We start from the raw sequence: 25,003 nt of genomic DNA on the forward strand, positions 1-25,003 counted from the left end.
TTAGCTTTAAAAAAAAGAGCTCGTAGGCAACCTGAAATGCGTTGGCTCTTGCTCCAAAGGCTGCTATGTCAAGGCAACATTTCCTGTGAGCTCCAGCAGGACTGTGAGCAGGTACTGGAGGTCTTCCCAACCTGCAACATTAACATGGTTCAAGCCAAGGGAAGAGACAGAACCAAAGGAAAAAAAGAGGGGGGAAAAACAAACAAACAAAAAAATAAGAGCAACTGAGGAGACACCATCAGAATTATTTGTGTGTCCAAATCACGCAGATATGTTCAGCTCAAGAAGAAAAAAGCCTCTGGCTGAATTTCCTCCACATCAAATCCTGCACCTTTGTTTGGTTTCAAAACATTTTCATTTTGAAAGTCACCTCTTGCTTGTTTGTTTTTACTTTAAAGGGTTAAATAACCTGAAAAAAAATAAACAAAACTATTTGCTTTGCATTGACTAAACTGATTCATTCAGCCCTCAATGTTCCCCTTTCCTCCTCCAGCCCCCCTCCAGGTTTGTTGTTTTGCTTTAAAAAGAAAAAGCAATAGCTCCGGGCAGCTCTGATTTTTGTTTTTTTTCCTCTCACCCTCCCGCACTTTTTGGTTTGGCTACCAGACTGAGAAATCCATTACCCACACAGATCCCGGGCCAGCCTAACCCACATCTGACAGTAAAAGAAACCAGATTCTCCATGTCTTTTTAGCCCCTGGCTTCCTTCTTGGGCTTTCCCACACGTCTGCAGCTCCCAGCGGGGCCGGTGGCTGGGATGGGTGTTGGGCAGGGCGAGGACCCTACGCTAAGAGGCTGCACTTTCCCCTCCTCTCCCCGTGCCTGCTCTCGGGGTCAGCGCTGGTCTCCAGCCACGACTCGGGGACATCCACCGGGGACGTCCCCTCCTCCCAGGTGACACCCCACCGAACGCCCAGGCGGCAGCGAGACAACATCGGGAAGAAACACCAAGGAGGCAGTGAAGATGGACTTAATATGAACCTTTAATGCACAGAACAAGCTGCCAGGAGCCTTGCGAACAAAGGCACGGAGCCCTTCTGCCACCCCGGGGTGGTAAAAAACACCCGGCGTGCCTGCAGCGTCCTCGCACCTGCCTGGCACCCGCCTCCAGGCACGGCGTTCGCAGCATCCTGCAGCCAGGGTGCTCCCGGTGGCCCTGGCTGCTGTGACACGGAGGTCCCTCGTGCCATGGCTCCTGCCCGGCAGGACAGGCGGGACACGCAGGACACGCAGGACACGCAGGGCAGGCAGGGCTCTCCCCCCACCCAGCAGCTCCCCTCTGCAGCCTCTCGCTCTAACTCTAGCCGGTACATCTCCTCCTCCCAGGGTTTTGGAGCATGTAGTCCAGGAAATTCAGTAAGAAAAGATTAAAAAGGAGAGACTTTTATGCTGAGACAAATCAGGTGCTTCTTTTTTTTCTTTTTTTTTTTTCCTCTTGAAAATTAAAAAAAAAAAAAAAAAGGAAAGGAAATTAAAGTCCAACTTGCTGATTTCGTGTTTCTCTGCAGTTGGTGTGAGAAAGTCCTGTTTGGCCTCGCTGTCCCCTTCCACCCCTCCGACCACCACCCATCCCCGAACCCCAGCAGCCGCTCAAGCCATCACAAGTCCTCAACTCCTCGGCACCCCTTTGCCTCCCACAGCTCAGGCCCACACCTTCCTTCACCGCCCCTTGGACTCCCCGTAGGTGTTGCGCAGCATGGAGACCATCTTCTCCTCGCACGTCACTTTGGTGTCCTTCAGGATGCTGTACCACACCACGCCGGGCGGCCGCACCTCCTCGCTGCGGCAGAACAGGTAGGGCATGGTCTCGGTGCGGCTCTGGATGTAGGCGCTGCGCAGCAGGGTTGAGCAGTGACCGCTCACCTTCTCCAGCCTCCTCAGGATCAGGTGCGCCTTCCTGCAAGGGACAAGCAGGGGCTGAGAGCTAGCAGGGCGTGCGACGCAGAGGGGAGCCAGCTCCCCTGGCTTCCACCCTTGGCTCTGCCTCGTGACACGAACGGATGAGCCCCATTGCCTGAGCATCACCTTGCCTGTTTTAGGTGGAGGGCAGCTCTCTTTTCCCCAAAACTTCCCAGGACAGCCACTACTACACAGGGCATGGGGCTGGGGGGGACCTCAGGGCTGAGCCAGCCGAGCAGCTCCTGCGCCATGGGGACACCGCCTGCCACTGCCAGGTTGTCACTGCTGCCACCGCGTGCTCCTGGCAGCCCCCGGCACATGTGCCAGCCCCCGTGCAAGCTGGCACACCAGGGAGACCCACGGCACCTCGCTGCTGCCAGCCCGTGAGCACAGCCCTCCCTGCTCCCTTTTCCCAAGTCTCCAGGAGGCAAATGGCCCAGAAGGACTGACACTAGAAGAGCGAGGAGAAAAAGCACAACACATTAAGACAAAACAAAATAAACCCGTAAGAAACCAAGAATCCCCTCGTGGGAGTCTGCAAAGTGCTAAATCAAACAAAGGGAGGGGAAGAGGGTTTACTTCAGTGGTCTGAAAGTCTCAAGATCACAGATTATTTCCTCTCCCTCTGGTGCCACAGGAAAGCTCTGGATTTGGGGTTAGGGGATTTTGCAGTTCCTGAAGGAATGTAAATTCCCGATAATGATATGTCGGGGGCAGCGCTGTCAGTCAGCGAGGCATAAACACGGGGATTATTTGATTATGAAAGCTGTGTGCTGTTGCAGCCCGGGCTGTGAGCTCCCGGCGAGGAGGCAGCACCGGGAGCATCGGGATGCGGGCAAGGGGTGGCCACCCATCACCCGCGTGCCGTGGGCACAGCGAAGGCAGACAGGGCAAGAGGGCACATCGGTGTCACCCACCGGCTGCGGATCTCTCCCACTGGGGCAGGGAGGCTGGCCAAAAGGCTGTAGGAAACCGCTGCTCCTTCAGCACTGCACGTGGAGAATGACCCCGCTCCTCCCTGATGGCAATGGGCTTGTGGACGTCTCTGCAGGGGGAGCAAAGAGTGGGGGGGTGTTGGTCCTTCTTGGGCAGTGCTAATTTTGAAGCTGGGACGTGTGTTGGTTTCGTGTATAAAGATGAGCCAGATGAGGCAATTTGAGCCTCATTACCTACATACACACATGCGTAATGATGTGTATGCAGAGCTGTGCCCACGTAGCACACCTCTACTCATGGTACTCTGCAATGGCCACCTGAACTTCATCACCTGGTTGCTCCTGGATGCACCTTGCATCACCTGGTGCTCCTGCTGCACGTCAGGACCTCGCACACTGCCCACAACGGGCCCTTCGCTGCTGGATGCCCACCACTGGGAATTCACCAAATTCCATGACGGCGTTGGGTGCTTTCAGCACAGACACCAATTACAGCTCAGCTCAGCAGTGAACCAGTCTGCTGTGAGTGGCACCACGGTGAGGCCAACAAACCTCAGCAAATCACAGCCACGGGGGTGGAAGGGATCAAATGGGATCACCCATGCCATTTCCTCGCTGCCCTGACGTCTAACCTGTTTGTAAGCCGAAGGTGGAGAAGAGTTTGCTTCCCCAGGCAATTACGCCAGTGCTTACCCATCCTAATGCTGACAAATCATTTAACGTCGGCTCTGATTCTCCCTTTCTTTCAGGGGACGTTGGCCAAACACAGAGCCCATGGGCATCCCATAGGATGGACATTTATGTGAGCTGGCAGTGCTCGGGAGGAGAGCATCTAGCCAGGCCTCCCTCCTGCTCTAAGGGTAACTATCAGCTCTCTAGGGCCACAGCTCTACAGTCACCCTATTTCTGGGTCATCTCTACTGCCCAAAGGGGCACTGCCCCCTTCCCCTGCTTGTTTTGCCCGTTTGTCTATGCTGTGCAGGTGTCCGGGGGATGACCCCACACTGACATGGGGAAGTTGCCCGTCTGAAGGCCAATTGAACAACTTCATGGGGTTTTCCCGTAACTGGTTCCTGGTCCAGCTCACCACTAGCAGCAACAAGTGGCCACGAGCAGCCATATACCGGTGGTGGTAACCATGCCTTGGCCCCAAATCTGGGTGTGGCGTGGGCACCCCAGCACACACACATCTGCTGGCCAAGCTCTTCTCTTCCTCTCCTCCCTTCCCACAACTTTGCCTGTTTCCTCCCCTCCACAGTTCTCTTACCCCATCTCTCACTTCCCTCCTGCATAACCCGATCATCTCCCTTGGTCTTCCCTTCCCATTTTCACTGCTTGCTCCACCACACCATGGATTTTGCTAAGACTGACCGCGTTGCCTTCTCCTGATACACATGCTGCTCTCTTCTCCTGGCAAACATGAGGAGCAGCAAGAAGCCCTGGGACCAAACCAACCAGACCTGTTGATATCTCGTTGCTGGAGGCTCCTTCTGGAGGTGGTCTCCACACACCTGCTGTATCTACAGCCCCGGGAAGGGACCGGTGGGATGCCGCATACGATGGGCTGCCCCTGGAAGGACGCTGAGCACACACAGCACCGTGGTCCAGGAGAAGCCCAGGGGGTGATGGCGGGGTGGTGGGGATCAGGCCCCTCGCTTTAGGTTTCCGGTCCCAAAGCCCCAGATTTGATGGGTTTCACTGCCTTGAGACTGAGTCATTTATTTTAGTGGGGTAATGAAGTCATGTGTAAATGTTAGATTTAGCTTTTGGCTGTCAGCTGTTCCCTCTTAAAAAAAATAAGGAGAAAGAGAGACAGAGCGGGTGAGGGGAGGGGTGAGAAAGAGAGAGAAGCTTTCTGGTGAAGGCTGGGTAATAAATTACAGGAGCAGCTCTTGGGCTGCCAATTTAACACCATAAATCAAGCCCTGGGTATTACCCAAGTGCTCCCTGCGGAGGGCTGTCGGGTCAGAACGACCACCTTTTCAAATACTGGAAATGAAATCTTCCTAAATGCTGACCAACCTCATCCCTGCCAGAAACTATAATTTATTGCCTTATTAAAGGGCAGGAATCAGGAGAGGACAGCAGGGGAGTGGGGTGGGGGGGGGGTCATTCCCATGGCCAGCCCCTGAGTGCTCGGCCCTCAAAGGGACGGAGCAGCCCCCTTGTGTCACCCCACAAAGCGGCCCCAATTCGGGGTGCCCCCCCGGGGGTGCCTTCCTTCCTGCCCCGCTGCAGGGGCAGTTGTTTTAAGTCGGCGCCAGCCGGGGACTGATTCTGCTCTCCGCTTAAGTGATGGATTTAGGAGGTCACAGCCCAAGTCATAAATGATGGAGAGGGGGATTAAGAACGGTGACGGCTCCACGCGGCTGCTTCCCTCTCCGGTGCGAGGCGAGGGGTGGGGAGGGGGACGGGTGTCTGCTGCGGGGCACTTCCCACTTTCCTCCTGCATGGACTGGGGGCCTGGCAGTGCCTGCAGGTGGGGCTGGGCACCGGGTGCCTGGTCGCCAGCCCCGGCTCGGGAAGGACATGCCCAGCCCCAGGGTGCTCGTGCAGGGGAGGGACGTCCCCGTCCCCTGCCCCCAGTGGCACAGGGGACAGCGAGTACTCACCTCGATGGCTGGTGTGGGATGAGAACGCAGCCAGAGCCAGCAAAACCCTGCCCTAGCTCGCCCAGGAGGAAGGTGCCGAAGGAGAAGGGACCGGCGTGACAAAGCAGAGGGGCAGCGACACCAGGGCTGGAGGGGAGGACAAGCTTCCCAGGACACTGCAGGAGAGGGTGGCTGCCCGTCCGCTGTGTTCCCATACGGGGCGATTTTGTCATAAATTCAGATTTTTCCACTCTACTGAGAACTGACCCGGGTCTGTCAGACCCTCATCTAGGAGGATAATTAGTCCGGGACTTGATGGCCTCTTATCACAGCCTCCCATCGGTACATTGCATTCCCCTCGGTACCAGAAGGCAGCTGCTCTGGAGATGCACTTCGCCTCCCGCGGCCGTCCCGGCTGCCTGCCTGGGTGACTTGCTCAGGGCAAGGCGAGGCTGCGAGCCCCGGTGCCACATCCCGACCCCCTTGTCCCTGGTAGCCACAAGTAGGGGCACGGAAGGAGGATTTTAGCCTAATTATTTCTCCTGCCTCCTCCTAAAAGCCAGGCTCTGTTTGCAGCGGTCACGAGAAGCATCACAAAGCACAATATGAGAAAATAGTAGAGAAATCTCCCTGTCGCTGTGTCAGGAAGCGCTCCCGCTGCACAGATCCAGAGGTCTGAATGCACAGTAGCATTAAACCTTCACTGGTTTAGACAGATTCCTCTGGTTTGTTGGAACAAATTAACTCTGTGAGATTCACTTGGTGTCTGCATGAGGAGTGGGGGGAGCAGGAAAGGGGTTGTTGTTGCTCAAGGAGACGAGCAGGATGAAGCAAGCCAGGTGCCAAGATGCTGCTGACCACAGAAAGTCCTGGTTTAGGGCCACCTATGAGCTAAGTTTTTAATGTCTCCTTAATGTAAACCGTCTGGTTGGGACATCTGGCTGTCAGTGTGTCTTCTAGCAAGCAGCTGTTTGCAGTAACCTGTGGCTTTCATGGAAACTGGGCTCACGAGGACTCCAGTGTGATGTATTTATTACACGGAGGCAATCAACTTCCCTCTTGTCGCTCAGTTTTATGAGCACACATTTACTGTGAATCCGAGGCTCATCTGATAAACATTTCAAGGTACGAAAATGAATGTCCCCCTGGGAAGGAGAACAGCCCGTCAATTAAAATCGTGTTACGAGATGGCCTCCCTTGGCAAATCCTCACTCGCCTCCTGCTACGTCAGTGCCTCCGTTTCTGTCCAAGCTCCCTGAGAAGCTGGGCTGGACGACAGCGTCGCTCTTGGTGAGAGCCTGGCACCGTTTGCGGACGCTTCCCCTTGGCTGCAAGGCACACAGTGCTCAAGTACAGGACGGGCACACGGGCTCTGCTCGGAGATCGCCTGGCTCCGCGAGGAAGATGGACAGCAGCCGGACTGACTGCTGGCTGCAGATGTGGCCCGGCACAGGGTGGAGCAATATGGGCCATTTAAGTGTCACCTTGCACACCTCATGGCTCCATGCAGGTATCGGGGTAGCCGATATCCTGCAGTAAGCGTGCGGGATCTCAAGTGACAGGGCTGTGTAAGAAGCGGCTGATGGTCCCCAGGGGGGTACAGAGAGAGGAACAGCTGGAAAGGACAAACAAGTCTGCAGTGTCATCAAAGAAGGAGGAAGGTAGAGGGAAGGAAGAGTGGCTCCATGTCAGGCGCTAATGAGCTACCGAAGAAATTACGACCAAGGTCATCTCTGTCAGAGGGCAAGCCCCAGGCCAGCTTAGATTTATGTCCAGGATGGAGGGAAACTGCGGTAGAGTGCTGTCATCCTGGTGTTGTGGACAGATCCTCACTCGTGTCCGACAAACAGGAGTGGAGGGGAGAAAAGGAAAATCTTTTCCAGGTATTTGTGGACTGCCAGACCCCACTCCTCCGCCCTTCTCTGCATCGGTTTGTCAGGGAGCAGCGTGCTAGGTGAGGGTGCTGGAAGAACAGTATCTACAAATGCTTCAAGGCAGGTCAAGGCTACCCGAATCCTGTTAGAGATCTCAGGATGTCCAGAGGGATATGGCTACTTCCAAACGTTTATTGCTGGGTGTTTCCCAAGGGGCTGTGTCTAACACAGGCCTGTATGGAGGTAACATGAGGCACTGTGTGCTCGCATCCTTGCATGGTGTCAGTGGCACCACAGGATGGAAATTTAGGAGGACCTTTCTACTGCCAACGTCAATGGGCTGAATTCTTGTTTGGGGAGAGAGGGGAGGTGGAAAAGGGGACCTTGGAAATATTTACAGTTTGTACAGCAACTATATTCCACTGGGAGGATAAAGGTATGTCAGGTCAGACAGAGAAATTAGAAGGAAATGTCCACGAAACGTATCATTTAGTAGAGCCAAGTTTACCACATACAGATTGTTCAGTCGTTGACCCCCTCTGATGATACCAAATGCTACATCTACAGACAAAAGTAATAACCTATTTGCCAGCACTTCAGCTCTTCGTCCAGGGGCTCAGAACCCTTTTCACAGATGAATACCCCCTGCAGCTGGACACTGATGTTTCCCAAACATCCCCAACCACAGGAGGAGGTGGAAGGTGCTCAAAGCCATGCCAGGGGGGAGCTGTCCTCCCCTGTACTGTCCATGCAGAATATTGTCCAGGTGTGCAGGGAGCCAGTACAAAAAGGGATGACAGAACGGGTCTGTCCTGGGTGCAGAATCCGTCCCACTCTGGGGACAGACCCGGAGGTCACACCGTGTTCCCTGACACAGACAGGCTCCACCGAAGAATACCCAGGAGGGATTCTGCTGCTTCTCATTGCCTGGCTATTTCCTATGCACAAACACTACAACGTAAGGATGGACTTGTCCTGTGTTCCTCAGATACCTCTGTGGGCTGTTGCTGCCTCCCGACAGCAGCTCTGGCTACCTCCTGCCTGTACGCAGCACCCGTAACACACCCGTACCCGCTGTATTTTGGCTTCATCCCTTCCATCACCCTTTCCAGCCACGCACCCTGCAATTAACCTGGGTACCTCTGAACCCGAGGGGAGTCACGGTCTCACCTACCGTTGTTCTGAAGATCCGAGTCCTGGTTTACACACTGCTCCCTCACTCTATCCTAGGCCTGATTTACACCCCCGGTCCCCCCACAGTGTTCCCAGCACACTCAGCTCCCTCCCTGTGGCAGTGCCCAGCTCAGGCTGGTTTCCTGCTCAGCTTCTCGGTACTCCAGAACCGTTCATCCAAAGACCAAACGGGACCTGGAAGCCTCAGGAGATGGCAGGACAGCTTGGTCAGCACCCCTCTTGGGTGAACACCACCAGGGGACGTCCCTCAGCCATAGGGGAAGGCCAGGAGGGGCATGGGAATCAGTGGGGCCAGGAAGGACGTGGGGCAAGGATGGTACCTGGGCCCCAGCTCGTCCTCGCTGCGCCACACGAAGTCCCCGAACTTCTCGTAGTGGGAGTTGTAGTGGTGCTGGACTCGGAAGAGCATGGAAGCGGAGACCTCCATCAGCGTGTTATAGGCCGTCTGCTGCTCCTTCCCACTGGTGTAGCCGTTGTAGAGGTTGTAGATCTTGTCAGCTATCTCTGGAAGGAACCAAGGGGACAGGATTTAATGAAGAGAGAGGAGAGGGACAAGCAGGGCCCTTGGCAAGAGGAGATGGTGCCTGGGATGGCTGCAAGTCCCCTGGGGGCTGTCTGCAGCCCCATTTGGCAACCTGGAGAGCATCTCGCAATGCCTCAGGGACTGCGGCGGATGCCCCACATGCATGGGGCAGCCCCAAACACTCCAGCAAAACTCCATGAAGGAATGAGAGGAGGAGAGGATGAGGGCTGCCAGCACAGGCAGAGGCAGCCTTATCCTCCCTGTTAGGGCAGACAAGCTCTTCCCCTGTTCACCCAAACAAGAGCAAACGCACAGCTGTGATGTGTAGGGTAGGAAGAACACGATGCTGTTGCTAACGATATGCTGCTTCAGCCAGAAGTGCCGTGCATCATCGTCGTGGGTACCTCCTAGAGCAGCTCTATTTATTAAACAAGAGGGTGCCCTTTCTGCTGTAGAAAAGGATCTCTTTTTGGACATGGAAAATGCACAGAAACCAATTTCATTCATTTTCTTTAGTCTCCCGTTTGCTCATTTTTCTGGAAATGCTCATCAATAACACTAAGCAAAGTATTAATCAAAACTTCCTTTTGTGTGCTTTACAAAATAGAAAGCAAGAAAGGAAACAGGTAACGTGCCTTTCATATAGATGAATCTTTTAACATTTCAAAGCAGCAAAACCCTCTGGGGAGAACAAATGGGATTGGTTTCAAAATTGGGAAATGCAACTGTGCGAGTGGTCGACGTTTCCAATTCGGAACCAAACCAGCCACTACTGACAGCCTTTGAGCACCCAGAGGTGGCTGTGCCCCTGTCCCAGCCAGGGCTGTCCCTCGTGCTTTTGCAGGATGCGATCGCCCTTTCCAGGGGAGGTGTGTTAACAGCTCCCATGGCCGTGTGAGGGGACAGACACAGCGGCACTGTGCTGCACAGGACCACAGAGCCACCAACTCCAACTGGGACTTCACTACAAGACGCTTGTGATTTATCATCCCTTCCCAACCCAACGCCCAGCCTCATTTATGGAGCTCATGCGCTGCAAGGGAGGGGACTGCAGGGGGTTGCAGGAGCACAATGGATACAGGAAAAGTAAAATTAACAGGAAATGTCTTTTGTCTTTGAAAACGAGGTGCCTGAGCACTGACCTTCTGCCTTGCTGTCATCCACCAGCGGGCAGGCTGTCCTCAGGGTGACCGTGCTCAGCTCTGAGTGTCTCCCCCGCGTGTCCACCGCGTAGAGGGTGAATCTGGAAGGCAGGAAGGAAAGATACATGTCTTTATCCCTCAGCCCAACACCACCGGGTTGTTATGGGAACTGCCCTTGAGGAGAGAAGGGAAAAATGTGGTCCAGGCTCCCATCAGTCACTCCTGGCATCTCAAGGAGATGTGAGAAGGTCGCAGGCTCAGAACTGGAGAGCACCCAGAGGGAGAAGCCAGGGCCATGGGGACAGGTCCGAGCCGGGGCTGCACGCTGCTGCCATGTGCCCGGGGAAGGATGCAAACCCCTCCGGGGTGCTCAGCCACGCACCCGGGAGCACCTGGCAGTGCTGCGGTGCTCGCACCTCCTCGCAGCAGGGCAGTAATTCCTGCCCTAAGTAGGCTCCGTGCTGACAAGCGACAGCTCCTACACATCCTGCGAACGGCCCTTGAGGTTGTTTTCTCCCTCATTTCCTCACCAGGGTGGGGCTGGTAAAAGGGTGGGAATGATAATTTCACACTTGAAGCTAATGGAGAGCATCTGACAGTAAAATACGGCTTTTGTGCTGGATGGAGCATTGAATAAACAGGCTGTGGCTGCATGGGACGTCCTGGGATGCTGAGCTCAGAGCCCTGGTCAGAATATCAAGGCTCCAACACGAGAATGCTTCTTCGCAGCAGGAGCAACGATCTTCTGTCCACTCTCCCAAAAGGCATCGGTTTGTGTCTATTCACTCCGAGCCAGGGCATGGGAACTCAAGCTGGCTTTGACAAAGTGCAGGGGCTGGCAAGAACCCCGCAGAGATGCCTGGTGGTGGGGTACCCAGGTCCCAAGAAAGAACACAGCCCCGCTCTTATCCCAAGGGAAAACTGAGCAGTGAGCGCAGAGCGTCATAAAAGCAGCTGAAGCTTAAATGGGATTGAGACCCCGAGGCATGTTTACATAAGGAATGGTCCTAACTCCTCAGCACCCTTAGCTGGGACAGGAGCAATGCTTCCCCTTTCCTTCCTCCCCGGGGCAGCCACCCTGCGTGCCCCACATGCAGCTGATAAGGGCTGACATTTGTGCTGTAGCGATTCCCAGCGCAGGACATGCTCTCTCGGAGCAATTAGCATCAGCTCCTTAACAATACCCGCTGACTGAAAGGACGCCAGCAGACTGCCAAGGAGCCCACTTGTGTGTAGGGACAACTCCCGTTTTCACAAAGCCGGGGCGGGCAGGAGACGCACACGCTGAGCTCGCCCAAGGAGATGCTATTTAATTCTCTGGCATGACATCATTTTCCATAATTTACAAGGAACGGAGCTCAGAGTGGGAGCATCTCAGGAAGGATGTCCGCACTGTGCGACTTCACAAGTACCACACACAGGCTGTTCTCTCCCGCTATAATTAAGGGACAGCAGCAGAGCAATAGGGGAATGGGAATTCAGGGCAGGATTGTGACTGCGGGGCTTTGCAGCCCAGCCTGCGGGAGCCACCTTCCCTCCTCATCCTTCGGCAGATGAGGGGTTCAAAGTGAGGAAGGAGTCTCCTGCTGGCAGCAGGGGATGTTTATGCAGTTTTGCAGTGTGAAATCTCCTCTCTCTGGGTCCAGAAAGCAGCAGCAATAGGGGCACCCAGTGCCGAGTGGCGACCCCAGCCCTGCAGCCCATCCAGGCACCATCGTTGGGCATCGCTCTTCTTGCTCACCAGCATGAGCACGGCGAGTGGTAAGGGGGCTCAACGAGAGGGTTTCTGCTGTGAGCTGATCTCTGTGATCTCCGTCCCCATCCTGGGGTCGTTTGCTCGGCTGTGTTTGTTGTATCTCCTTTTGTAAATGGGTGCGCGCAGCTAATGTGCAACCTCTGCTCTGCCCGCAGCAGCTCGGGCTGCGAGGCTCCATTAGCTCGGAGGTAATCGGTGCCAGAGCACTTCCCTCGAAAACAGCAGACTTTTATCAAAACAATTGTAATAGTCGGCAATTAGTGCCAGCATCACCTATTCCACTGCCAGCGGGGTCAGGAGGGGGCATCTCTGCTTGGCAGGGTGCTAAAGCGCAGCCTGCCCTCCGGGTGATGTTAAGGACCCGCGGCAGCCCTTTGGCTGTGCTTTTGCCCTCTGCCAACAGGAACAGAAACAAAGTCACTCAAATGCCAAGACCCAGAGTGCGTAGAACGGTCAGGGCTGGGTTAAAAAACAGATCAACAAACAAGCCCTCCATATCATCATTTTCTCAGATGAGATTAAAAAAAAAAAAAACAAAAAAAACAAACATAAAACTAGAGCCCAAGTGGAAAAACATCAGAAATAAAGTGGGTTTGATCTGGCCATAAAGAGCGCTTTGCCTCACCTGAAACCAGTCCTCCTTCAGAGACCCTGGAGGAACGGTTTTCTTTTCCATTCACTCTGAACAAGAGCTGTTTTGGAACCAGCACCAATAAATTCAGCTTTGGTGGAAGCTGGCAGCCCCAGCAGTGCGCAGCCCTCTGCCCCTCTCCAGCTCCTTCCACCGGGTGATCTCAGAGGGTTTTAACGTTAATTATGGTCCAAAGGATCACCCTAAAGCACAGCAGTATTAATAGCTCCATTTTATGGATGGTAAACAGAGACATACGGGGTGAAGCATCTCGCCCAGGAGAGCCTCAGTGACATGGGCAGTTTGCAAACGCAGGAGATGAAGGTTCCCAATCTTGTTCTCAAACCACTTGACCACCCAGCCTCCCTGCAGCAAAACACTTTTACAGCCAGTTAATGGCATCGCGCAGAGTGCTGGGGGTTATTTTTTTTTTCCCTTTATTCCCGGAAACAGACAATTAAGAGAAGAGAGTGCAAAGATCTGTGGCTCGGCGTAAACCCTGCATTAACAGGCGGCTCCTGCTCAGCGCATCCAAGAGGAGCCTCTGGCAGAGGCAGGCGCGGAGCTGCTGGCAGGGATGGGACCAGCCTGGGACCCAAGGGGCACCAAGAGGGTGGGCAGCTGGTGGGAGGAGAGGGACGACCGGGAGGGACGGGAACGTCTGCACAGCAAACACAGGGAAATGAGCGAGCGTAAAGGAGGGAGGGAGGCACGCAGAGCCCCTGGCTGGCTGGAGCCCAGCTCTGCACGTGCTGGGCTACATGGGCGTCCTCCTGCCACACTTACATCCCCTTACAGAATCTGGGGACAAAACAGGCAACAGCTCTGCCGAAAATGACCTGCACCTGATTATTTAGGGAACTTGTACCACAAAACGAGGCTGGAGAGCGGCTCTGAGTGTTTTGCCCACGGCAGAGGATTTCGGAGGTGCAGTCGGAGCCAGGAACCGAAAGGTCCCAGACACACACTCATTCACATCGGACAACCTGGGATGCCATATGGGAGCCACAACCTGGCAGAGCCCCTCCACAACCTAGGGGTGTTTTGTGTAGCAGTAACCATTCCCCGTGACGCTTTCTCATGTTCCCTCTGTTTTCCGAAGGAGCTGGGGGCTACCTGCTGCTGCCTCACAGCTGATCCGCCTTTTCAGCAGTGCCCTCAGTAAGATCACATGTGAGCACTGCCGTTAGAGAGCTAGTGAGATGGGTTTTGCCCAAAGAGGTTCCAAAGAGCATTTCACCACTGCAAGCACATCCGCTCTTGGCAGAGAGCAGCCCCACCATGCCTGGAAACGCAGCCACCTCTGCAGCGAAACAGCACATAAAGTCCTATAAAATAAGGCTGCTCTAATGTTTACTACTATATGAAACCCATTGGGACCAGAAGGAACTTTTAGAGAGAGATAGAAAGCAATTAACATGTGGCCTCATGAAATGTCAGCAACACCTTCCTCGTAGATACCCCACCCAAAGTTGGCTAAAGCCTGGATTTTATCACTAAGCTCGAGATACTTCGGGGGGGGGGGGGAGGGAGAGAAAGCCGGGGGGGGGGGTTAGAGCTTCAGTTCCTGGAATCCAATGATTGTGGAAGATTGTCAATTCCATTCAAAAAGAAAAGAAAAAAAAAAAAGAACAATATGTTTCTAGTCTTTCTCAATGCAGAGAAAAAAAAATAAAAATGAAAATACAAAATTCTAAAGGCACAAAACCGCAAGGCTGAGAATGAAACCCCAGAACGTGTTATTTATTTATAGACAACAATGCCGGCTCATGATTTTTTAACTCCATCTCATGATGCTCATGCTGTTTGAGTGCTTTACTCATGATCCTTATTTGTGGGAAGGGAGATAAGGATTTCTGTGTGTGACCTTCCTTAGTTGGCGGCGGATTTCTTTACATGCTACAGAGATATCCCAGGCATTTCTGCTCTGGCTCGTGCACTGCTCTTCCTGAAGCTTTTGGGCTCGTGCAGCTGGTCAATGAGATGCTGTACCACAACCAAGCAGCTTGGGCTGCAGAAAAAAGGGTCCAATAAGGAGTCCAAGAAGCATCTGCCAAACACCTGTGTGAGGTTACCAAGTACCTACGAGCAGCTGGCTGCACGCGAGCGCAGCAAACCCAGCCGTGCTAAGGCGTCCCCTGCAGCACATAAATGGGGCACAGGGCAGAGACGCTCCCCCAGCAGCTCCAGAGCCCAGCGTCACGCAGAAGCTCGGTCTCATGCTTTCCGAAGTGGTGCAACCACGCCGTGCTCTTGCCAGGAGGGCTTGGTGTGAGCTTGGCTGATAAGCCCGGGCTCGGCGCCTCGCTCCTGCAGCCCCGGGGCTTTGCTTTGCTGCTTGCTGCAAGGCAGACCTTCGCAGCGTGGGTACTGCACCACCACCCCTGATGCTGAGCATGAAGCACAGCCCCTGGCCTGGCTAGGGTCAAGCACATCCCGTGGCAGCTCATCTGTGCCACCAGCACAGCCTGGGCTCCCCACGCTCGCACGCAACCGGCACCGTGTGGCTGAGGCTGGTCCAGTGAGCCGACACAAACACATCCCGCCCCTGCTCTCCTCATTTCCTGCTCCAGCTGAAAAACAATTTGATGGCCTCCGTTTAAAAGCCCCTGGCAGAGCAGCTCCTGGCAAGCCCTGCCTGCTCCCAGCCGCTCTGTGACCCCGCTATGGGACGTGGGACACCGCCAGCAAAGCGTGGGCTGTGCCCGAGCGCACGCAGGATGGAGCATCACTCAGTTCCCACCAGCAGCCTCCCTGATCCATCACTGCTGCCAGGTGGGAGAGCCCGGGGTGGAGCTGAGCTGTGGGTGCTGCAACCCCAGCTGTGTGCTGTGGGGTTGTGGATGGCCCTGGCCCAGCCGTGGAGCTGCTGGGTGCCCACCCAACCCTGTCTCCATGTTGGGCTGCCCAGACGTGGCAGGAGGGAGCTGAGCATCACAGCAAGTCTCATGGATGGGCACAGAACAGGATCAGGTTCAGGTTCAGGTTCAGGTTCAGGAGCAGGAGCAGGAGCAGGAGCAGGAGCAGGAGCAGGAGCAGGAGCAGGAGCAGGGCTTGCCTGCCAGAAGCTGTCTGGGCAAGCACGGAAGGGGAGTGTTCAGTGCGTTTCCAATTCAGAAACCATTATGTTTTAAAAAATAATCAAATCAAATAAAAAGCAACCCATCCACACCAGCCACAGGAATGCACTTTAGCTTACTGGTAACTCTGTGATTTGAGATAATTAAGAAAGGTAAACGAGAGCCACCCCTCCAGTCTCTGCCACAAACAGCAAGCACACAATGAGAAGCGAGGGTTTTTTTGGAAGGAGAAGCTTTCTGTGTCCATCTGCTGGGCCTCCTTTTTTGGGCTGGTTGGTCGTGCTGTGCCCCTCTTTGTGGTGCCAGTTAGTAGGGTGGGCTCGGGGTACCGGAGACCTCACAGCTTGGGGTTTGGGCTGAGCTTTACAAGGCAGTGGATGTTCCCTTGCTGTCTCCTTGGGGCTGGCACGGTGACAAACATCACAGCAATCAGATGATACTGGTAGGGCATTTGAAGGCTGGCAGGAACACAGGGCTGGGGACATGGGGCTGGGCTATGCCGACACAGAGGGGGCTTCCTGTGGTGGGAGAGGAGCTGCTGAGCACCTCGGTGCCTGCTGCACCGGGAGGGGATCTGAGGGAGGTGACACCGATTGCTCCCACCTCCCAGTGACTCGCTGTTCAGGGAGCACATCCCTTCCGCAAAAGGACCAGCATCTCCTTTGCGCTGCCATCATTTTTGGCTTTGCCTTTCCACTTGTGCCTGTGCTGCAACAAGGAAACAGTGGATCCTGAAAAAAAATATTTTTTAGAAAGCTCTCCTCCCATCTCCACCACCCAAGAAAAGCACCTTTTATAACTGGGCTTCTTTCAGCCATCTGTGACAAGTGCCCCGTGTCCCACCAGCGCGCCGGGAGGACAGGCGAGCAGCACCGCAGGTGCCACGCCAGGTATTGGAGCTCTGCCGCCCCGCGTGCACGAGCCTGTCAGTAAACTGTTCTCACCATTCACACCTCTTTTTTTTTTTTCCAGGACAGCAAATGCTGTGAGACTAATCGTTACCCTTCAACAGATGCCTTCCAACAATACCGGAGCGCGGTTGTCAGATGGAGGGAAATAAATGTACCTGCCACAGCGAGCTTCAGGTGTCGGATGCTTTTTGGAAGCGTGTAAAGCAGCGTCCATCAAATACTGCTGGCAGGGGGAAGACAATGGGCTGCTCGCTGGGGCAGGGTTTTTCTTGCTGAAGGAGACTTCTGGAGAAAGGCAGACCTGGGTTCTGAGGTGGTGAGATGAGCACGTCTATGTGCGAGGTGGATCCCCAGGCAGCACCACAGAGTGACCTCTTCTGGAGTCCCACCAGCTCGGGTGCCGAGGAACAGCAAAATGCTGCTCTGTAACTTTGGGCACCGAAGCACCGTCTCTGCAGGGCACTGGCTCAGCACGCTGTGCTGCTCCGTGCCTGTAGGCTCGCCCGCTGTCCCCCAGCTGGAAGGCAACGGGCAGCCAGAAGCTGCAGAGGGAAGGGCTGAGCGCCTGGCCCTTGCACCAAGTGGCAGAGCTGGGCTGCCTTCACTGTGCTCGCGCCCCTCACAACGTTTCATCCATCTCTCCTCATTTCAGACCCCTGTCGAACACAGTCCAAACAAAAGGATGAAAGGGATAGAAGGAAATGAATTAAAAATCCCGTGCAGGCTACTGCCCTGATCCACTGCCTCGCTGCGAGAGAAATGCGTGGTAGGACAGGCGCTGCAGGCACAATGTCTCAGTTTCCCCAGATTTCCCTAGAAGCCCTGTCAATAGCCTCCCCAGCGCAGCAATTCCCAGCACCGCAGTGGCTGTGAAAGAGAGCCTTGATACACGGCCACCTCCCGCTCCCTGGAGCCCTGCTCCTGAATGCGACCTGTGTTGGAGGGCCAACATCCCACAAGGCGCTCCTTTGCCATCCGCACACCTTGCGAGAGGCAGTGCCAAGACTGCCGTAGGCAAAAACGTGTCTCGCTGCAACCGAGGGAAGAACCCAGCCGGATCCAGCAGGGCCGAGGTTTTATGCAGGAGGCGCAGCGCCGTCACTGCAGCCCCTCTGGTCGCTGCATCCCCACGGTGCCGTCACCGTCCCGGGGCTGAGAGCACCCGCGGTGCCTGCTGAACCCCCCCACACCTTTTTTTCTCTTGCAGCTTTCTTCCCGTGGCACCCCTGCTCCTTGCAGCCACTGCAAGCAGCAGGTAATTGGTCCCTCACCCCTTGCATGCGACAGTTTCTGTTTCCCTGGTGCATGGTTCATGCTCAGAACACAGCCTGGCAGCAGCAGCAGCTTTACAGTGCTGACCGAAGCAGAGCAGAGCAAGTGCCCGTACAGAGAGGGGCTGCTGCACTGGAAAAAGCTGCTGGTGGGGGATGAAATGTGGATGAGAGAACAGCTCCTTGGCACTGGAGCAGGACAGCGCATCCAAAAAGCAGCCCTGAAATGAGATAACATTAACACAGCATGTCGCAACCCTGAGGCTTCTGCTCCTATGCTCGCTCCAAGGACTAAGGGGTCTTGAAGGTGCCCAGCAAACCCTCAGGATGTCCCAGAGACAGCTCCCAAACTTTGGGAATGGGACAATGGCAGAAAAAGCTGGATCACTGTGGAATTATCAGATATGGAGGAGAGGGAGAGGGGGTGTTCGGGGTCCGTGTTTCTTGGCAGTTGTGTCCCTTTGTCCTGCTGGCTGTGAGGATGAGGTTTAGCAGATGTGCTCGTAGAGGCAGCACAGCAATAGCCGGCCTGGCCCTTCACAACCTCTACTGCTTGTCCCAGGGCTTGTGGCAAGCTGTCCCCCCTCCACCTGGCAAGGTCACAGAAGGGCCCAGATCACCCAGGGGGTGAGTCTCAGTGTCCTTTGGTGGAGGGAAGGACCAGGAGGAGGTGGAGCTGAGCCACTCCGGCTGGTGTCTTTGTCTCCAGCGAAGCAAAAGCAGCTCGTATCAGTCTGTCAAGCGCCAGAGTCCCTGTTCTGCTGGGACTCACCAGGAGATCCCAAACAAAGCCCTTGCACAAAGGTCAAGCGAGTCGCCTCCGGCTCCCCGTGCTGCTGGAACAATTCCCCCCACTCGGCTCGGATGGGAGCTGCAGGCTGCAAACCGCAGGAGCTCGCCCTGCTCCGGCTGCGGAGCGTCAGCGAGAGCTGGTGATGGAAGCGAGCTGTCCTGGGAGGGCTTTCCCCAGGCTCTGCGTCCCCCGTGGCTGCAACCCCCAGCTCCTGCCGCAGCCTTCACCCTGGCACCGCGACGCCCATCGCTCCCGCCCTCTGACATACCACAGCACCCTGATCCCTCTGGGGGAGCCCAACAGCACCCATGTTCTCTGTCCCTCCGGCTGCAATGCCTTCTGCTCTCCCCGCAGCCCCTGCCCTGTCCCCGGGGTCTGGGACAAGCCTGCCCCTCTTCCCTGAGCCCCAGACACCCTGAAGCCTCCAGCCCTGGCTCCAGGAAGGTTACGTGTTTAGGGGTAAGTCATTACTCTGAGGTTTTGTTCATCTTCTTCGCACAAATCTGTGGCTGGGTGGGTTTCAGCCTCATCTGAAAGCATTAGCATGCGAGTCCTGCGTGCCAGGTGGGTCTCCAGAGAGACACGTCGCTTTGGGTACCTTCCTGCACCTTGGGCTATTGTGGGACCACTGCTCTCCTTCCTCTGAGCAGGGCTGTGGCTGCAGGAGACGAGAAGGCTGCTCAGAAGGCGAGGGAGAATAAATCAAACTCTTCCTCCCGTTGTGCCAGGGAGAAAGGAGAGAGAAGAGAGGCCCTGGACCCCTGTGGCGAGCTCCACAATGGAAATGTTCGCAGCTAACCATACCAGCCACTTAACCTACAAATGCTCTGCGAAGCTTGGCCATGGCCAGCCCCAGGGAGATGGGGGGAGAGGAAGGTTGTGACCCTTGGCAAATTGGGAAACGTTCGCCCCTCCCAACCTCACAGTCATTCTAAACAAGAACCAGACACTCCACAGTTTGCTACCCCAGGAGTTCCCCTTGGTGGGGCTTGTTCTCATCCTCCTGGGGGCTTGGCTTCCATCTGGACTGCTGGTTGAAATCCAGCCCAGACTGGTAGCGACTTCAAAAGGCAGTGTCATCTGAGGAGTAGTGGGTGGTCTATGTCAAGCGAGTTGATGGCTCTCTGTTCTTATATAAGCCACCACAATAGGGCCTCCTGGTCGAGAGCCTGAGAAGAAAGGCAACGGGCCGCACCGACCGCAGGGAGCAGAGTCTCCCTCGGCCCCAGGGTGGTCGCTGCGGCGCAGGGCGCATCACCTTCGGCCGGCATGGGGCGGCTGTGTGCCCCCTGCCCGCAGCGCCCAGCTCCGTTGGGTTTGTCCTCTGGCACTGCCTGCCAGCCCCGGCTTCACCCTCTGCGTAAAACAAAGCAACCCGGAGCCTGCCAACAATCAAGGCACACAATGGGACGGCTGGGAGGCGAGGGACGCCTCCGCTTGCCTCGCTCGCAAAATCCAAGGAGGGAGCCAAATGTGCCGGCCTCCAAGCGAGAGGCGGCCATACCCTGCGCTGGTCTGCGAGAGAGGGTCCTTGCCATGGCCCCACCGTGCTCCAAACCCACCCGGCAAGGGCTGTGTGTGCCAACAAGCCCCAGCAGAAGGATGCCAGCCAATTCCCCGGCCGCTGCTGCCCACTGGCCTCTGCCCTGTGCCCCCGGCTGGCAGGGGGACATGGTGAGCGGCTGGCAGTGGGCGGGAGGTTCTCACAGCTCCGGCAGGGACAGGGTGGCGGGGGGGTGGGTGGGAGAGAAACAAATAATAAAAACAAAATCCCAGTAAGCACGTTAGAATTCGTTTGAAGTGCAGGGGAGCTTTCAGGCAGGGTTATGTACATCTCCCAGCCCGGCGTGATTTACACATTCCTTGCAAGCAAAGGAATCTTCCCCGATTTGAAGTAAAACAGATGTTTTGGGTTTTTCTACCCCCCCCCTCCCCACCCCCTTTTAATCATTTCTTTATTGAAATGATGGCTATACGGCCGAGCAGTCCTAAGAGCGAGCCCTGCTACCCCCAGCTGGCCTCTGAGGGGCTGGACACCCGCTCCCGTGCACCACGGAGCCGCCTCGCTCCTGCAGCACGGCACGGGACGAGTTGGCGAGTGTCCAGAGGTGCTACTCCAGAGGCATCTCTCCTGGGGGCCTCCTCCCTTGTTTTTCGCTCCAGGAGCAAGGACTGTAGTTCCCGACAGCTTTTCTGAGCTAACACACGGGTCCACCAGCCCTGCTCCACCAGCCCAGGCAAGGGCTCCAGCACTTCTTCCACCAACCACCAGTTCAGGGGACTTGCTGTGCTTGATGGTGGGACTTGTGCATGCCCCTAGACCCTAGCACCACACCTCACCCCATTTGTGATCTGTCCTGAGGGCATTGTTTGAGAAGGGCAGCCTAGGGGATGCCCACGAACTGCAAGGGCAATGGGAGGGAAGCACAGAAGCCGCGATGCTCTCGCACACCCAAGCGCAGCCAAGCACAGGGGATGGAGTTTCTCTCTTGGTTTGAGCGCTGCGTCATCTCAGCCAAGTCACTTTGCCCCTATTTTTATCCCATTTTTCTACCCAGGAAAGTCATTCAGGGAAGGAACTTTCTTTTCCCAGGGGGATGCCCAGCACTGAGTGCAACGGGGGCTTCTGAGCACTGGTTGATGCTGCAAACTACCAGTGCAGCCGTGCTCTCGAATTTACACTCATAATAATAACTCATGGCCAGTAGCAAACCCATCCAGCTACCCCATCTCTTTCCTTTCTTTCTCTTTTTCTTTCTTCTCCTTTTTCTTTCAAATCCTGCTGTTATTTCTCAGTACTTCGTTGGTGGCAGGGTGGGAAGGTTTTCTGTGACACATTCGCGTACCGTTGGGACTCACTCCCATTCCCGTCTGGTACACGCGATTGCACAAGAGAGAGAAACAAACGGGGATGAGGAAATGCGTGTTTATGAGAGGCAGCGCTGTCATCGTGAGCAAGGGACCCCCCGCAAGAAAGCCGGCCTGGGAGCCGGTTGAGAGTTTCCATTCTCTCCTAACACTCCATTCATGCCTTGTTTCATACCTCCCCGGGGGCTGCGCCACTGGCCGCAGTCCCACCGCACGGCGCGGGGCTCACCCCCCCACGCACCGCCTTCCGCGAGGGTCGCTGGGAGGGGGGGAGAGAGATGCTGTTGTCTCATAAAGATAATGAATTGAGAAAGAGCAGCGCCCTTTGCTGTTGCATGCGCTCCTTGTTCTCCTCCCGCGGCCGGCGGCAGAGCGGGTTGTCCCTGCAGCATCCTCCCTGCCCGCTGCCCTCGCTCCGTTCCTCCCCGCGCGTGGCTCTTCCTTAGCACCCGCCGCCGAGGCTCACTCGGCGCGCCCGTGATGAGCGGCCTCCTGACCCGATCGGGAACCCTCTGGATAATCCAAACCACATTGCCGCCTGATCGGATACAGTCACCGGTAAATAACCTTGACTGCAGCGGTCTGGAAGAGCGAGGGATCCTATATCAGCGCTATTAATGATTTAGGGCCGCGCATCGTTTGCGGATGACACACACGGGGCGCATCCCTCGCTAACCCCAGGTGTCTGCCCCAGGACAGTCCCCACCGAAGTCACCCAGCCACCACTCCTGGCAGTGGCTGGGAGCAGGGATGGCCCTTCTCCTCCCGGCACGTGCTGCACAGCTCCCAGAGTCACGTCTGGGCTCCAATTCCTCCCCCCCAAACAGGTGGGGTATTAATGAAAACAAAAGCAATCCCCGTGCACGCATACTACAACCCACTTGGGTCCCTCTCCCTTCTGCTCCCGCACGCTCTGCCGCCTTGCCCCCCTTCCCCACACACCTCAATTTCATTATCTCTGATCTTGAGCTGCCTATTACGTGCTTTTTGCCAACATAAATATTTAATCCCAGCGCACTGCACAGAAAGGCCCTTGTGGAGTTAACGCTTCACCTCGTGTTTCCCCTTGGAAAACAATCCCGGTGCAGCAGGTACAAGGCCGAAAGGGATGGAGGGGGCCTGCAAGGGCTGGGGAGCCATAGGGGGGACACACGAGGGGACACCTCGATGGGGAGGCTGCTGGCGGGTTTGGGTTTGTGGTGGAGGAGCCTCGGGGACGGCAAGGTGCTGCCCAGGGGGGTACTGGGGTGCCCTGCCTTCATGGGGCGCAGCACAGGGCTGGGCCCCAGCGGTATTGGCGCTGCCGCGGTCGCTGCGGTGCCGTGGGTTGCACTGATGGGGAAAGCCCTGCCTGAGGGGTTGGGTCACCCGGCAGAGCATGGGCCTCAGCAGCCACACCACCACGCGCTGCTCCATGCACGCACACACATTTTCATTGAGCACCTCAACATATACCTGCATGCCCAGAAGTTTCTTAAGAGAAATATCCAGCTACAATTTCACCTCAGGCCACAGGAGAGTGGTTTCATGTGGCTGTTGGGTAGCTCTAAGGTACGTGTTTCTGCTACTGGAATGGGAAAGAGCCCAGCAAAGAGGTGTCCCAGTCCCAAGCCAATAAATGGTACGGACAGGTGCACCCATCAGCCCTCCTCACACAGCTCCGTCAACATTGGTCCAGTGCTCATGGCTGCCAGGACCCATGGGGACACAGCACCACAAAATTAACACAAAGCCTAACAAAACCCCCAGACCCAGGGGGAGAAGAGGGAGAGAGCACAGAGAGGGTCACCCTGGTAGCACGGGTGCTCCTCAGAGGCGGCCTGTTGTCCCTCAGGCAAACACCCCAGCCTGCAGCAGGGACACAAGGGCTAGATTTACGGGATTACCCTGGCTGTGTGCTCACTGCCCTCTAAAGGGCCCAGAGTTCCCTTCCAGACTGCAGGGCTCAGGAAGGACACAGACAGCAAACCCTTGCTGCCATCCAAGTGTTTGTCGACCTCCTGACACACTTCCCCTGCTCCTGCTGGGCACAGCAGGGTCACTCTGGGCAGCTTCGGGTTCCCAGCTGTCCCCCACGTAGTGCCTTGATGGGCATGAGGCCGGTGGGGCAGGCAGGACGGAGAGTGGGGAAGAGACAGGGTCTTCGTTTCTGCCTTGATCTACCTTATGGGCATCAAGCAGGGAGAGCTGCACTGATGCAACTCTCGGGCAGTACCCCAGATCTCTGGGACAGCTAAGATCACCATGAGGCAGGAAGGTGCTGCTATTAGGACGGCGTTTTGCACCGGAGAACAGGCTGCCCACGCCGGGGACACGCCTCGTCCCTTGGCTGCTGCAAACGACGGATGTTCCTGCAGGGAGGGCGGCGCAGCGCACGGCCAAGTGCCCAACCTGCGGCAGCCGAAACAGCCCCAAATCCCTTCCTTTACATCTTTGGTGATGTGCTGAAGGGCACCGAAGAAGCATTTTGGTTCAGGGTGCCTGCTCTGAGAGGTTCCCCAGGCAGCCCGAGGCGGGTCCCGCTTGTCATCTGGGGCGTCCCCTGCCCCACACGAGAAAGCGGCCCCGGCGAGTACCGAGCCTCCTGCGTGCGGGACGCGCGCTCCTCCCACACCCTGTCACAGAAGGGCTGGGAGGCTGTGATGTTGCAATGACGCACACCAGACAGAAAGAAAATATGAAAGCATCCCAGCCCGGCGGCAGGCTCTTCTGTTTGGGGTTGCGCAATGAGATTAAGAGCTGAGGCTATTTCCATAGCTGCAGGGCGGTGGGAGATGCTCAGAAGGAAGGAGAAAACTATGCCAGGGGTTGGCGTGCTGCAGGCATAGCTCGGGTCCCTGCTCTGTGCACTGCCCTGGGGCTTCCCCAGCAGAAACCAAAGGCAGAAAAGATGGAAAAAAAGCAACAGACCCCGATTCGAGGGTCAAACAGCCCAGAGGGTCTGCAGCCCAAGGGGTAAGCACCAAGCCTGTGGTCTCAGGCGTCTGAGCAAACATCTACCAGTGACCCAGCACTGAGCTCTCCGAATTTCAGCACCCTTCTCTGTATTCCTGCCCAGGCAGCAGGTCTGAAACCCAGCTCCATCAGCTCATCCAACGAAGAGAGGGCCCCTGCCCCGCCGCCCCTTCCAGCCATCATCCCCTGAACAAAGAGCGACCCTCGCCCCTACTTCTTTTTTTAGAAACATTTAAATTATGACATAAGCTTTGGCTCTGAGGGCTTTCAGTGAAAGCCGGGGTATTTTCTTTCCCCTTTTCATAACAGAAACCATACTGCTGTATAATCAAATTTATTTCATTCCTGACAGGCAGAGGGAAGTGTGTGCGTGTGTGGTGACCAGGAGTGATGAGGGCATGTGTTGGGGGACATCACTCCAGAGGTACTCAAGGCAAATATATCTATCCCTGGCAGTACAAGGTGGCATCAGACTAGGTAGCACTAGGTAGCCAGGAGGTGCCAAGCTCAGATATTAGAGTGAGGGGAAGAGCATAATAAAATGGGAGAGGAAGCCAAGAAGTAGCTGCTTGGCTGCAGA

The 25,003-nt window shown here is 55.8% G+C and overlaps 1 protein-coding gene across 7 annotated transcripts in view; it reads right to left on the reverse strand.

Moving 5' to 3' along the window:
- Window positions 1-963: 963 nt before the first annotated feature.
- ASTN2 (astrotactin 2) overlaps window positions 964-25,003 on the reverse strand; it is a 340,991-nt gene continuing 316,951 nt past the window's right edge. For all 7 annotated transcript variants that reach the window (XM_083807091.1, XM_083807088.1, XM_083807089.1 and 4 more), the window contains 3 exons: window positions 10,159-10,259; window positions 8,814-8,997; window positions 964-1,897 (listed from right to left, as the gene is read on the reverse strand). In XM_083807091.1, coding sequence (XP_083663217.1) covers window positions 1,660-1,897; window positions 8,814-8,997; window positions 10,159-10,259 — 523 coding nt within the window. In that variant the 3' untranslated portion in view covers window positions 964-1,659. The remainder of the gene's footprint in view (window positions 1,898-8,813; window positions 8,998-10,158; window positions 10,260-25,003) is intronic.

The sequence above is a fragment of the Anser anser genome (assembly GCF_964211835.1).
Source record: "Anser anser genome assembly, chromosome: 21".
Taxonomy (NCBI): Eukaryota; Metazoa; Chordata; class Aves; order Anseriformes; family Anatidae; genus Anser; species Anser anser.